Here is a 15,522-nt window from a genome sequence, read left to right on the forward strand (position 1 = left end):
ATCCTCCTGTCATTGCAGGTTCTCTGCTCTCTGCTTCCCATGTAGAAAAAATATATATTTTTTTCTTTTTTGTTGGCCTGCAATATCTATAAGCACCCCTCTGGATAACCTCTTCTTGCACAATTAATTATACAGCATATTATCACTGTGATTTCTTTCCTCTTTACCAGGAAATGTTCCTGTGCTCATATCTCCCAAAATAAACACCAGATTAGTCTCGCCAGATTTCTTTCCTGGGAGCACGCCCCTGTATTCATAAGTACCTGACTCCAGAAAACTCTGTCCAGGCCAAAGAAAGAGCAAGGGCTGGACAGAGAAATCCAGGAGGAAGCCACGAGCACGGAAGGGGGAGGTGGTGTGATCGTCATTGTCACCATTAACCAGGAGTGGGACAGAAATGTGTCTCCAAGTTATGGGTGACATATCCAGTATGTGGCATTTTCCGAACTTTGTTGGTTATGACACAGTAAGAAACTTTTCTATTTTGGCCCAGTATCCAGTGTGTGTGTTTACAAAAGAGCACTTACCAGTGTGATGTGCTCTGATATTTAATATTCCAGTCCCGTCTTTTTCAGGTTTCTGTTTGCTTTTAGCACTGCGTGCACTCCGCTAGATTGGTGTCCTACTAGGGGTTTAGACCCAATTTGGCAAGTAGTGATGGAGAGCTTGTTTCCTGGAGCCAGCCTGCTGGGGCTCAGGTGTGGCTTTGCCTGTTTGCTGTTGAGGGAGCCATATGACCTCGAGCTTCCTAAGCAATCTGTGCCTCAGTTTCCTACCCCCTACAATGAAGAATGTTCTGTGCACCTCATACAGCTGGTTGAAGAGTCACTGAGGGCGTGGATGTGGAGCGCTCAGCAGCGCACCTGCTGCAAGGCGCATACAGGCTGTTGGTCGGGCTCAGCAGCACACTCATGCTTATTTTTTTTAACTTTTTTTTTACGTCGTTATCTTGAGTCCTGTGTTGCCTTTCCCCTTTTCTGTCATCAGCATTCCCAACTTTGTGTAACTAACTGGGTGTGAACCCTCCTCTCCCCAGGCTTGTAGACTGTGGACAGAAGGAAGGAAGAGGCCAGAGGTTAACATGGCTCAGGACTCCATGCCAGTGGAGTGGTCACCCAGTCTCCTCTTTGCTCTGTTAGCTGGCCTGGAATTCAGAGTTTGACTTCTGATTAAGGATGGGACTGTACCCAGGCTTCCCCAGACAAAGGCCAGGGTTCCGATTCAGCCAGGCATTCTGGGGCCTTGCACGAGGAGGGGCCGCTCCTGGAGTTCAGATAGACGGGGCGACCCTGTTACCCCTTCCTCCGGTTACAAGCTGATGGTTGGCAAGCAGATCTCTCTCTGCATGATAGTTCCATTTCCGGCTGTGAGCGGCAGATAGTCCCCCAGAGAGCTGCCCACCCTGGGGCCCGCCCTCCTGCTCTAGGGGAGAGGGGTTGCACCCTTCCTTTTCCCCACGTGTGCGTCTTACATGGGCTCTTCTGAGGGGTTAGGGTCTGGGTGTTTCATTCTGTGTTTCTCTTCCTTGCAGGCAGTTTTAGTGAGTAATATCACCACAGGCGAGAGGCTCATCCGAACCCTGCAAGGTGAGCCCCCTCCCCTCCTCCGTACCAGACATCAGGCCTTCGGGGTGGGGGGACCCACCTTTCCTCTTGTCCTTCTCTAGGGTTTCTTATTCTGATCTCATGATGGGTGTGATTACGAGTGATTGAGTATCTTTATTCTTTTTGCCTAACTATATTTCCTTAAAGAGCTTTTCCTTTAAAAGGGTTACTGAGTACATTGCAAGCTGTTTTCTAACAGAAGAACTTACACTCCCATTTTTTGATATGATGAGAGATACACACACACACACACATGCGCGCGCGCCACACACATATCTATGATGTGTATGTGATCTGTTTTATATATATGTTGTATATACCGGGTGGGGCAGAAGTAGGTTTATAGTTGTCAGTACACGAAACAGAGTTTGTTTTTATTATTACTTATTAATTATTGTATCCTTTTCCATACGAACAACTACAAACCTCCTTTTCCCCCACCCTGTGGTTCCACTGGACGGTGCTGGTCTAGGATTCTAAGAATATTAATAGGGGAAATGCAGGGTTACGCACAGTTAAGTGGGTTACCTGGCTCCCGGGGGCTTCTCAGGCCTGTGGTCTGCTGATGTTCCTGATCAGCCCTCACGAAGGGGGTCTGGTCTGCAGCCTTTCCCATGCAGCCATGTGTGCTCGGTGACGGATGGATGTCTTTTGAGAAATGTGTCAGGCAATTTCGTCATTGTGTAAACGGCACAGAGTGCACTCCCCCAAACGTGATGCACAGCCCACTGCGTGCCTGGGCTGCATGGTTTACCACCGTCACGTACGTGCCCATCACTGACCAGAGCAGCGTTATGCAGAGGGACTGTACTTAGTATTTTTAAAAAACTTTGATCAGGTGCAGTTGACACACGGTGAACACATATTTAAAGAGCACAGTTTGACAAGTTTTGACATAAGTGTGCGTGTCAAGAAACCACCAAAATCAACCCAGAGAACATATCCCTCACCAAGAAGTTTCTTTGTGCCCGTTGGTAATCCTCCCCGGGTAGCCTCTGATCTGCTTGCTGTCTCTGCAGATTAGTTTGCATTTTTACAATCTTATATACATGGAATCAGACGGTATACGTATAGTGTATATACTTTTTTGTCTGGCTTCTTTCACTCAGCACACTTTGAAATCTGTCCGTGCTGCTGTGGGTGGCAGTTCATTCCCTTTCATCGCAGAATAGTATTCCATTGCCCCGTGCTTGGTTTGATTGTGGAATCTTTTTTTTTAAGGTTAGGTTTATTGAACCGTAATTTACACGTAATAATGTTTCCCCTTCGCAGTGTGCCTTTCTGTGTGTTTTGATAAATGCAGAGTCCCCTAGACCACCACAGTCACTGTCAAGACACAGTCCATGTCTGTCACTCCAGAAGTTCCTGCCTCACCTTCGTGGTCAATCTCCTGCCCAGCCTCAGCCTCAGGCACCCGCTGAGCAGTTTCCCACCCCACCCCCTCCTGGTTTTGTTTTTTCGAGGACATAGATTACATGTTTTTGGATGGGTCCATGTTGCTGTGTGCATCAGCATTCCACTGAGTCCTTCACTTTCATTTGTTTCCCCCCAGAGAACCTTGCAGGCCTGGAGTTGCAAGGACAAGCATTGGGGACCGCAGGTGTCTCTCCAGGGCTGTGTCCCCGCCCGGGTTGCTGCCGTCTGCCCATTCTGGTGTCACCTCTAGGGCAGCTTGTCCTTCTACCTCCAGCTTGGCGCTTTGTCAGAGGCTGCTTTTTTCTGTAGAGCTTTTACAAGATTTTTTTTTTTCATTGTTTCATAGCATCCCATCCTTTCAGTTTTGCAGTTCTTATCAGACTTGTAAATACCTACTTAATTTCTGTTTTTCCTACTGTGTTGCTTTTATGAGCCGAGCCCTCAGGGCATCCGGGCTGAGGCTGATGAATTTCCTCAAAGAAAGCTGCAGTTTCCCAGATAAGAGGGCCAGTGATTGAATGAACCCAGGGGCCTCAGAGAATAGCTTGGCTGTGGATAGATGCCAGGAGGATACTGGCAGTAGCCTGGCAGCCAAGGACGGGGGTTTGGCAGGAGGGGCTACTGACTTGATCAGGTGTCAGAATCAGTGGGGTACACAGCAGTGTTTGTGACCTTGTGGGGCAGCTCAGGGTTTATGACGTCTAAAAAAGAAACAGGCATTTTAAGGGTTGGAGGTCAAAAAGGAGATTTAAGAGAGAAGAGACGTTTGGAAAATAAGCAAGGTGCCAGGTCCTGTAGGATCGTAGGTCTTGCAGGGCCGCTTTCGGGGCTGGGGTGTCGTGGGTGCTGGGAGGGGCTGTGCTCTTACCCATTCCTCTTTCCCTCCGCTGGCGTCCCACTGCCCACTGTGTTCTGGTTGTGCATTTTGACGTGTCTGCTGTTGTCCTGACGACCATCCTGGTGACCTGTGTGATCTCTTGTCCTCCTCTTGGCTCAGACCAGTTAAAGGCCCTGCAGAAGAATTACGGCAAGCTGCAGCAGGAGGTCCTCCAGTTTCAGAGGAACCAGACCAACCTGGAGAGGAAGTTCTCCTACGACCTGTAAGTGTGGCTCGGCGTCGGTGCGTGCACGCGGGGGCTGCGGGCAGCAGACGGGGCCCAGCACAGTCTCCACTCGCCCTCCCGTTATAGAGCACACAGGACTCTGCGGGGAAGGTCCAGTCCCTTCCAGGAGGCAGGCCCTTCAGAAATAATGCATTTTATGTTTTAAGTGTTAGCAGTTTCACAAAGCCGTGGAAAAGTGTTAGCCGGTGGGCTCATAATCCAAGCTAAATAAGGGGGCAGTTCTCCTCAGCAGGAAATGACTAACTCAGCATATGTTAAACCGTAATGTAACTTAACACTCAGTGAAGCACAGGCGAGCACTCCGACGTGCAGGCGAACTGGTTCAGTCTGTAAATCTAAGGCCTTTAAAAGTGCTTCCAGAAGTGCTCAGATGTGGCCTAAGTCTACGTCCCAGGCCAAGAGGCAGGGTGGCATAACACCTTTTGTTTTCTTGAGGCTTTTAAATGTCTTTCCAAATTTCTGCAGTGAGAATGGAGTACTTTTATTTTTCCAGCTTTATGGAGGTACGATTGACGGATGTGTATATTTAAGGTGTAAAACATGATGTTTTGATGTGCAGGGTGAAATGTTGCCCCTGATCAAGCTGCTTAAGCATCCGTAATCTCACATACTTACCTTTTTTGTGTGTTTCGGGAGAACACTCACTCTGTTCTCTTAGTAAATTCCAAGTATACAATACATTGTTATTAACTGTAGTCACCATGCTGTACATTAGACCTTTGGCTTATAGCTATGACATCTGTATTAAGTTGATAACAACCTTAGTCACATACAAAAACTGCAGTTTTACTTATTGGAGTACTTTTAGGATCAAAACAAAACAAACTTTTAAAAAGTTAGGTAAACCCATTAAGTAGGATAGTAAAAAGAAAACAATTTAGAAGGTAGAGAATGAAGTTGTAGTTGGTGTATTTTTCCCCCTTTTTCCCCTCATAAAAACAATGTAACTCAGGCATAGGAAGTTTGGGATTTGGAGATGTGCAGCCACCCACGACCCCGGCCCTCTTTTCTGTTAGAGTGACTTCTCTCTAGCCTGTGCCCAAGTTCACACAAATTTTTTACGTAATTGCAGTCATTGTTAAAATTTTTAAATCTTTTTTTTTTAATTTTTTTTTACTTGCATTATGTATATATAAAAATTCGTGTTCCAAAATGTTTCACCATTAGAAATGGCTGGTTAATATTCCATACTGTGGAGGTATCAAATTTAACTTACCACGTCCCTGTTTGTTGGATATTTAGGTGACTTCTAAGTTTTGGTTATTGTAACTGGCCTAACATTAATGCCTATAACTTTTAAAAAATACTATTTGGGCCCAGCTGGCGTGGCTCAGCAGTTGAGCATCGACCTAGGATCCAGGAGATTGCGGTTTGATTCCCGGTCAGGGCACATGCCCGGGTTGCAGGCTCGATCCCCAGTCGGGGGTGTGCAGGAGGCAGCCCATCAGTGACTCTTTCATCATTGATGTTTCTATCTCTCTCTCTCCCTCTTTCTTCCACTCTCTGAAATCAATAAAGACATTTAAAAACATAATAAAATAAAAAATATTATTTTGGATTATTTCCTTCTAAAAAAGACTCAACTCTGGGTTTAGTGTGTCATTTGGTATAAATTGCCAAATTGCCTTCTGAAAAGATTTTGGCCACCTGCATGGTGACCAAAAAGGTAAGTATGTGAGATTATGGATGGTTAAGTAGCTTGATCGGGAGCAGCATTTCACAGTGTGTACTAAAACATCATGCTTTACACCTTAAATATACACATCCGTGTGAGTACGTCTTCTCACACCTATTGCCCTTGTAGGGATTCCGATGTCTTCCAAGGGATTGTCTACTCCCTGTAATATCCTCCTGATCACTTTAAAGCCAAATACAACTCAAACCAGGAACCCCCAATACATAAATATGCAAAGGACATGTGTAGTCAATGCAAAGGAAACATAAGAAAATATACGTATGGAACCTGACTCACCTCGGCCATTGGTTCTCATTGGGTAGCATTTTGCCCCAAGGAGACTTTTGGAGGACATTTTTGGTTGTCACAACTCAAGAGGGTGCTACTGGCATCTAGTGTGTAGAGAACAGGGATGCTGCTAAGCATCCTACAAAGACAGGGCTCCTCCCACAACAAAATTTTACCTGCCCTAAAATACCAGTAGTTGCTAGTTGAGAAACCCTGAGCTATGCTGGTAATCAGTGAAAACTTTCAGACAAAGATGAAGTACCCAGTCTTTTTTTTTTTTTTTAATATGTTTTTATTGATTTCAGAGAGAGGAAAGGAGAGAGAGAGAGAGAAATAGAAGCCTCAATGATGAGAGAGTCACATGCCCCCTGCTGGGGATCAAGCCCAAAACCTGGGCATGTGCCCTGACCATGAATCGAATTGTGACCTGGTTCATAGGTTGATGCTCAACCACTGAGCCAAGCTGGCACGGCCGCCGCAGTCTTATTATTATTCATCCTTGAAAGACATCTTAACACATATATTTCCCCTCCATTGACTGAGATACAGTAAGCCATTAATGGCCTCACTTGATATATTTGACCTGGAAGACTAAGCCGGACCACATTCAGGGCCCAGTGGCAGGGAGGGCAGCTCTGTTTCCTGGGTAGGAGAAGTCAGACAACCAGTGAGCAGAATGTTCCAGCCTGGGTTGGCTATGTGTGCGGGACGCACTGTTTTCTCTTCGGAGAATGATGGATTAAAAACTCTGGCTGAGCACATCTGTTTCATTAGTTGTGTCCAAAGCCCTGAACCGGATACAAGATGCTTCCCAGCGATGGCGTTCATGGAATGTTGAAAGCCGGAAAGAGTTGTCTGTTCTTAACTTTCTTTGGATTTTAGACCCTTTGTGAGGACCTGATAAAAGGTGGGAACACCTTGTTAGAAAATCTATAAATGGACATTTATAAATTGTTGTGCATCAGGGTCCCACAAGTTGAGTGTGCAATGTTGTGTACATGTCCATGTATAAATTTGCCCATCCTCTGTTAAAACACCCTCCCTCTCTGGTCTCAACATTTTATAAAAGGCAATGCTGAAAATGAAGAAACGGGTGGGAAGGCCAAGTTTCCTGAGGAATGAGTTAAGTGTTCTTTCTTCAGACACCACAGTGAGCACACGCCCCCACTCCTTACTCCCGCCCCGTGGCAGACATCCCTAAGCGATCCCTGTACTTGGTCCAAGCACAGGCTCGCGTTCTCTCCCCATGGCACGTGGGGCTGGTGCCTGAGGTGAGCTGCTGCCCTCCCGTCTCCGTGGGCCGTGAGGAGGCAGGGCTCTGGACTGGAATGAGTCGTCTCTGACGTCAGCACCCGGCTAATCAGATCGTCGCCTTGCCAGATTCCTATACTGAGCTCATTCCGTTCATAGTCTTCCGACCATCAGTTGCACCAGTTAGGAAGGTCCCTCATCTTGTATGTTTCTACATTTTAGCTCCAGTTATTGCCAGAACATGCACCATGTAGGTGTAAGAAAAGCTGGCCTGAGCCTCCAGAAAGTAACACTGTCACGATCTGTATGACCTGCGTCCCAGAATTTGAGCTTCCTTCAGAGGTGGTTCCTCTGTCGAGGTGGAAAGTGGAAAGCTGACCTTAATCCGCAGGGCTGAGAGAGAGGATTTTTGTACTTGATTTTGGCAGGGGGAAGAGCAGGCGAACACAGTATTTCCTTCTTGTAGGTTTAAAGGTCCAGGAACGGCCCTGCACCTGCTTGTTTGCTAATCCTGAGCTTCTGTGAAATTGTTGGATAACAGTGAATTGGACACATCTGGTTCTTTCAGAATAGAGGTGTCTCTCTTTTTGTTCGCTGTGCTAAGCTACTGGGCACTAGCCTGCCACCTGTGGCTTGCATGTGTGTGAGAAATTTTTATAAATGAATTTTCACCAATTCCTCTCTTGATCTACAAGCTCTGCAAAGTCAGAAGCTCTGTCTTTAATTATTTCTAAAGTACCTGATGTCCGTATGTGGGTGGTACATTGCGATCCAGTGAGTCCTTTGAACTGATGGGCGTATTACAGGAGTTAGAGGTTCGAGTGCACTTACACTGGGCTCTGACAAGCGTGTGGCTCGGAAGAGGCGGCCGTGTGGTAGGGAGAGCGCTGCACAGACAGGAAACCACAGTCCGGCTTCTGATTCCCACCTTCTCTCTTTCTGCAACCCTGGATGGTGTCAGTCAGGTCATCTCTCAGCTTCCTTGTTTGTACAAGTGGGCGATTCTCTCAATTACTTTATGACCAACACTTGAGATACTCTAATTAAATGAATTCCAGGTAGATAGCTGAAGTGATACCTCTAAGTGTCTGCTAACTAGGAGCTTGGCTGAGTTAGATTGTACCTTCCACCAGAGGTTCTCACACCAACCAGGCATCCTCCAGTTCAGTTCAATTATCTTCATTTTTTAAAAATAACTTAGAATTTTAGAATTTTATATTTATTTCCAAATAGTACAGAGAGTTCCTGTATATTCCATACCCAGTGTCCCCTATTGTTAACACTTTATATTAGTGTGGTGTATTTGTCACAATTAACCAATATAGATACATTATTATTAATGAAAATTCACACTTTATTTAGATTTCCTCAGTTCTTCCCTTTTTTTGTCCAGGATCCCATTCATGTATTCGTCATGTGTCCTTAGGCTCCTCTTGACAGTGATTGTTTCTCAGACTTTTTATGATTGTGATAGTTTTGAGGAGTAATGCTCAGGTATTTTGTATAATTCTTTAGAACAACTTACAGACCTCAGGAAAGTTCTGTACTTAAAATTACCGTCTTATTATAAAGGATACCACTCAGGAACAGCTAAAAGAGATGGTAGAGACTCATGGGCATGGGGTGGGGTGGGGGCAGGAGCTTCTACTGGAGTTGGGGTGCCACCTTTCTGGTACGTACTTTTGTTCACCAACTGGGAAGCTTGCCAGGCTACATGGTCCAGAATTTCTCTCTGAGGTTTTAGTCCGTAGACGTGATTGATTATGTTACTGATTTCCTGATTGATCTCAATCTCCAGTCCCTCCCCTCTCCCTGGAAGATGGGGGTGTGGGGCTGAAAGTTCTAGCCCCTTAATCACAGGATTGGTTCCTCTGGCCACCAGCCCCATCCTAAAGCTTTGTAGGCTCCTCTCAGTGAGTTGACCCATTAGCACAGGTAAGGTCCAGGTTTCATTATGAATAACAAGCCACTCCTGTTACTCAGGGAATTCCTAGGGCATTAGAAGCTCTGTGCCAGCAGCTGGGGACAAAGCAAATTAAAAAAAAATTATACCACAGATTGTATTTTAAAAATTGTTTTTCTCTAACCAGTGACGTTTACCTGTTTTAGAGCAAGGTGACGAGTTTTTAGTAAGTTTTAGTCAGTTGCAGCTTTCTTGTCATTTAGCAGGGAAAACACACCTTGCCCTGCCTTACGTATCGTCTGTAGGTGAAGTGCCTGGAGTAGGAAAAAGGTGAGCAGGGACACACCTGGCGTGTAGACCCACCTGTAGATGTTTGTCCTTTCCTTCTGTCACCAAAGGAGCCAGTGCATCAATCAGATGAAAGAGGTGAAGGAGCAGTGCGAGGAGCAGATAGAAGAAGTCACCAAAAAGGGGAACGAAGCTGTGGCTTCCAGAGACCTGAGTGAAAAGAAGGAGCAGGGCCAGCAGGTAATTCTGGATTTTTCTGCCAAGCATTTCCAGAAGGTTAGTCCTGCTGCTCCTCAGGCATTTTGTTCCCTGACCTGCTGTGCGGGGTGCTCTGCACTCTCCTCTCCCTAGTGGGCTTGCTCCCCTGAGACACGCAGCCGGGTCCTGGGGTGCTGGGACTCCAGCTGGGTAGGCCAGCCTCCGGTCCCTGTCCCCGAGTCTGGGCTTTACCAGGATTACTTCTTTGAAAGCTGACAGCCACCCTGGGGGAGAGTTGCTGCTGTTTTCCTGTTTCAAGGGTGCTGGGCCCATGAAGATGGTTGAATACTATGGCCAAGGTCCCCCCACCCGGTCAGTGATGGAGCCGATCGGAGCCCAGCTGCCACCTACGTAAAGCACGGCCCGTGAAATTGCTTCTGGGAGATCTTCGTTTTTGTTTTAAAATATAGCAGCTTTTTTGAGATGTAATTTATTATACCGTACAATTCATCCATGTAATATTTGCAATTTATTGGTTTTTATGCTAGGTGATGGGGCACGATTGGGGAATCTCGTGGCACTTCTCAGGGCCTCCGTGTTCTCATTTGTCAGAAGGACATGGTGGTCTGTTGCATTGCTCAGGGTTGTTAACAAGGTTTCTAGTCACAGAGCCCCTGCCTCGACTGCCCTGTGCTCCTGTTTCAGCTCCGAGCTCCCAGCGAGCCTCAGTCAAGGTCGCAGGAAGCAGGCCTGCTCCAGGCAGAGGAGCCGCAAGTGACAGGAAACATGCCCAGGAACGGCGAGCCCCAGACGCCAGCCCCCAGCTCTGAGGCGGCTTTGGATTTGAGGAGAGAGGGTGAGAAAGGTAAGTGAAGCTTGGCAATTACATGTTCAAACCCTCTGCAGAGCCCCATCCAAATAAAAACACTGTGGCAGTTCAAGCCCTCCCCTCCAAACTAACAGTCCGAGGGCAGAGTGTGCCGCTGGAGGCGGCCGCGAGCCCGATAAGGGGCTGCACGTGGCAGGTGCCTCCCTGGGCACCTGGAGCTGGGCCTGCTGGGCTTTTTCTCTGTCTGGTCTCATCCCTGTAAAGTGCCTTGTTCTATGGCAGCTGTGTACAGAAAGGTCTAGGCTGGCCTTTGTTCGGGACCCTGGTGGGACTGTAGGATCACGGGAGGCAGCTGAGTCCTAGGCACGTCTAGTGGCTCCCAAGTACTCGTCTCCTATACAGTGATCAGATGACCTCAGCAGTACACCTTCCTCCACTTGTAGGTTGTCACTGTCATCGAGGTAACTTAGTCCAGCTTTTTTTTTTCTAAACCGCTTTTCTCTCATGGTTTTAAAGATGAGCTGCAGGCCTAGAGAGGACTGAAGCCTTCTGCCAGTGTCACTAAATGAATTACTCAGCTGCCCCACCATCCACAGCCCAGTGAGGTTACCGCTAACAATGTTCTGTGCACAGAGGAAACCAACGACATTCAGGTCGTCAGCGAGGAGGCGCTTCGGAGGGACAGCCTGGGGCTGCCGCAGGAGCCAGAGCACGAGCAGGCTGTGGAAGCAGAGAGACCTGCGGGCGGAAGAGCCGCGGGAGATGCTGGGGACCTCGGCCAAGCCCCGCAGGTGCCGGCCACGCTGTTGATGAGCCAGGAAAACCAGGAGGGGGAGGAGCTGGAGCGGGACCAGCTCGTGGTCCGGGATGGGCAGGAGGAGCCGGATGCTGACGAGGAAGGTGGGTGAGAGGCTTTGGGGGCTGCCTGCTGATGGGAAGGAAAGGTCCCCCTGAAATAGCAGTCCACGATCTCGTGCGTCATTTTGTGTATTGAGTATCAGCTGTCAAGTAGGAGGCAGGAGGGAAGAGCAGTGCACTCCCTGGCACGTGGAGTTTTCAGAATAATATTCTGAGGAATCGAGGGGCCCTTTCAGGAGGGAGCCCACCTTGATGGGTGCTTAGCATTCAGTAAAGTAGGCCTCCCGGCAGGCAGACCACATGCCTTGTCTCTGTCTCTGCACTGCCACATGCAGTCACCAGTTAGTAGCTGGTGAGGTGGTGGAGGGTGGGAGGGAAGGACGGATGGAGGGAAAGAAGGAAGGAGGAAAGTTAGTTTGTGGAAAAGGAACACGTGAATCTCACCTTTCTGGTTTGGCCGACTTTTCTCTTTTTTAAAGTAAAGTATGAGGCCCGGCAGGGCGTGGCTCAGCGGTTGAGCATCGACCTAGGATCCAGGAGATCAAGGTTTGATTCCCGGTCAGGGCACATGCCTGGGTTGCGGGCTCGATTCTCAGTTGGGGGCGTGCAGGAGGCAGCCGATCAGTGATGATCTCTCATCATTGATGTTTCTATCTCTCTCTCCCCCTCTCCCTTCCTCTCTCTCAAATCAATAAAAGATATATTTTAAAAAATAATAAAGTATGAGAAACTGAGATCAACAGAATATTCTGGGATGTATTTTGGTTTCTTAGAGATTTGAAAAATCTCAATTCCAGCTGAGCCAGGAGCACTTAAATAGAAGACACCTGTGTCTGGGAGTGACCAAGCAATAGAAGTTGGGGAATATGCTTATTGCAGAAGTTATCCATTTAAATCTAATTTTCACTCAACTTTCTCTTTCGGAAGAATGTGTTCTCATGAGTTCTTAGTTCAAGAATTGAAATAAAAAAACTCCAGGTGGCTGGTTCCATGGCATTCAGCTTTCAGACCACTCGGCGGCTGGTCACAAAGCATAACAGTCACCAGAGGGCTCTCGATCCTGCAGGACACGAGGCACCTTGTCCCAGGTGCACTAGTAACGATCTGCTTTGCAAAGCTACAGGGCACACAGGCCTGTGCTTGTTTCCACTTCAGGCAGCGAGTGCAGAGAAATAGCACTAGAGCTGACTTTTCCAGGTGTGCTTAAAAAGATTTTGTTTACTTACCTGTATACATATGTAACATGTTTCCATTAAATCCTGTGACTGTGTCTGTGGAATGCATTTTGTCCTAATCTTTTCTGGTTGCTGTTCTCTCCAGGGATGGATGTAGTGATGAATGATAGACGCCTGTGTGTATGATGGAAAGTTTTATCCCTTGGCTCACAGCAGCCATGCTCTTTCCTTCTTTTAGAGTGATGAGCTCTGCTAAGGAGATGCCGTCAATAACTAGAAACCCGCTGTTTCCAAAAAGCAGTGGTGTCTTCCTCTAATGGCGAGTTGATTGTCTCTTTGAAAAACTGGGGCTTGGGTTCACCTAGCTAGCTAGTTACCCCATTTTACGTAGCCTCGGAGGTGAAGCAACACGCGTGAGTGGAGAACCCCTCCGCGGTACGGGTTCTGGCAGACACGCACATCCCTGTCCGTTCCTGGGACGTGGCAAGAAGACTGGACTGTGAATCTGCGGTTGGGAGCACCCAGCATCTGGGCTCTGGTGTGTCTGTGGCATCGAGAGGGAAATGACGTAGTTTATGTTTTATGTGCCTGTGCTGATTTTACAGGGAGAAACCCGCAAAAAGTGGGAGATGATGACTACAACATGGATGAAAATGAGGCGGAATCTGAAACAGATAAGCAGGCAGCCCTTGCAGGAAATGACAAAAACGTAAATGGTAATAACTGTGGGGGCGGGGATGGGGGTGGGGGTGACCTTGTTCTGGGTGTGGTGGTAATGATCTGCTTTGTGAGCCTTCACCACAAAGGTGCCTGTACAAATCCCAGTGGTAGCATTGTAAGGGATCCGTCACTTGAAGACTCTCTTTTCCTCAGAAGCCTTTGCGTGGAGGGGCAGTGGGGGGAGGTGCAGGGTTGAGGAGCAGGCTCTGGGGCTCGGGCCCTCGAGGGTCAGTTGGAGGATGTGTCTTCAGTGCCATTTAGGGATTTCCCAACAAAATGGCCAGGGAACCACGTGATCACTCTACAGCACTAATCAGAAAGCCCTAAACTATCCACAGAGCTTCCAGGCAGCTTTTTATAGTAGCATTTGTATTGTTTTGCTTTTGAATTTTTGGAGCGTCCAGGCCAGTGGGATGGGTCACGTTCTTGGTGTGTCAGTTCTGTTGTGATTGGATTCAGGTTGGGCATTTTTGCAGCTCCCGTGTGTTCCTCTCGCTCACACCAGGAGGCACGTGATGGCAGGTTGATGGCTTGGTACGGCGGTGCCCGCCAGGTCTCTCCCTCATAAGAGTCCACTTTCCCATATAATTAATACGTCATCTAGAAAGGGATGGATCCTTTCCATTGTTATTGAGATAGAATGGACAGACAGCCCTGGCCGCCTTGGCTCAGTGGTTAGAGCGTTGGCCCGGACTACAGGGTCCTGGGTTTGATTGTGGCCAAGGGCATGTACCTTGGTTGCAGGCTCGATCCTGCCTTGGTCCGGGTGCGTGCGGGAGGCAACCAGTCGATGTGTGTCACTCACATGGATGCCCCCCCCCTCCCCCCTCCCCCCCTCCACTGAAATGCAATGGAAAAAATATCCTCAGCTGAGGATTAAAAAAAAAATAGACATACAACACTGTATGTTTAGGTTGCACAGCATAATTATGGTTTGACTTATGTATATGTGAAATGATTGCCACAGTGTTTAGTTAACATTCAGCATCTCATAGGGCTACAAAGTATATTTTCTTGTGATAAGAACACTTAGGATCCACTCTCTTAACAACTTTCATAAGACACTGAACCGCTTCCATTACACTGCACGTTCCATCCCCGAGAGGCGGGCGCTTTGAAGTGGCGGGGCTCTACCGTCCGCTGCAAGCCCTTGCTAAGCGTGACTTTCCCGATCCTGGCGCCCTTCACGGGTACTAGCTGCCATTCTCTGAGGAACCCCTGCCCACACACACATTCACACACTCACACACATACTGGTTTGTTTTAGTTTCCCTATGAACTTATGGTTTCCTTTTAAAATTTTATTTTTTCTATCAGATTTTTGGTGTTTTAATTCTCAGTTTCTAAGAGCTCTTCATGTGCTAGAGAGATTGCTCCGTATCTGTGAGGTTGCAAATACCTTCTCCCTGTTTGTCTTGATTTTGCCTCTGGTGTATTTTGCAAAACATGTGCAAGTTTCGACAGTTTTTACGTCTTTTATCGCCTCTGGGAGTTGGAAGGAATTCACCTGTGTTTTCTTTGAGTATGCTCACAAAGTTTTCCTCTGTTATGATGTAAAACAGATTCAGAAAAACAACACAAAGCAAACAAGTTTTTAGAAGGTGAGCACCTTGTAACTGCCCCTGCCCAGCAACCCCCAGTCAAGAAATAGAACTTGGCCAGCCCGCCGGAGCCCCCCCCACTGTGCCCTGTCCCAGTTCCAGCACCTTTCCTCCCCATAGTAGTAACCGCTCTCCTCACCATTCTCGTAGGCATTTGCTTGCATTTCTTACGGGTTTATCACCCAAGTGGGCATCCCTGGACATAGTTTAGTCTTGCCTATTTTCCTAAATTCGATATGTCCTTTAACCCATAGTTCCCCAGGGCTCCATTCCCGTTTTTTTCTTTGTAGTCTGTTAAAGAGCCAAAGCAAGTTGACTTGGAGTTTCCCGCAGTCTGGATAGTGCTGATTATATGTTCATGGTGCAGTTTACCATTTTTTTCTCTCTACCTCCTACAAACCAGCAGCTGATCTCCAGAGGCTCAATAAGACTCAGGTTCAGGCTCACCCCTTGGGAAGATGGTAGGTAGAGGTTTGCTCTTGACCTGGAGGAGCGTAATGTCTGGTGTCTTCTTTTTGTGATACAAGCAGCAGTTGCTGCTCAGTGCCTTTATTAATTCACCAGGGTTGTTCTGAGTCAGCCATTTCTGTTC

General features: G+C 47.5%; 1 protein-coding gene across 1 annotated transcript in view; it reads left to right on the forward strand.

Annotated features, from left to right (window-relative positions):
• The window catches only part of GOLM1 (golgi membrane protein 1), a 43,752-nt gene that overhangs the window by 22,210 nt on the left and 6,020 nt on the right, over positions 1-15,522 (forward strand). Inside the window, exons 4-9 of the mRNA XM_081151557.1 lie at positions 1,532-1,586; positions 4,018-4,120; positions 9,660-9,789; positions 10,453-10,612; positions 11,210-11,476; positions 13,215-13,325. Of these exons, the coding sequence (XP_081007683.1) occupies positions 1,532-1,586; positions 4,018-4,120; positions 9,660-9,789; positions 10,453-10,612; positions 11,210-11,476; positions 13,215-13,325 (826 nt within the window). The remainder of the gene's footprint in view (positions 1-1,531; positions 1,587-4,017; positions 4,121-9,659; positions 9,790-10,452; positions 10,613-11,209; positions 11,477-13,214; positions 13,326-15,522) is intronic.

The sequence above is a fragment of the Miniopterus schreibersii genome, assembly GCF_964146895.1.
Source record: "Miniopterus schreibersii genome assembly, chromosome: 11".
NCBI classification, from domain to species: Eukaryota; Metazoa; Chordata; class Mammalia; order Chiroptera; family Miniopteridae; genus Miniopterus; species Miniopterus schreibersii.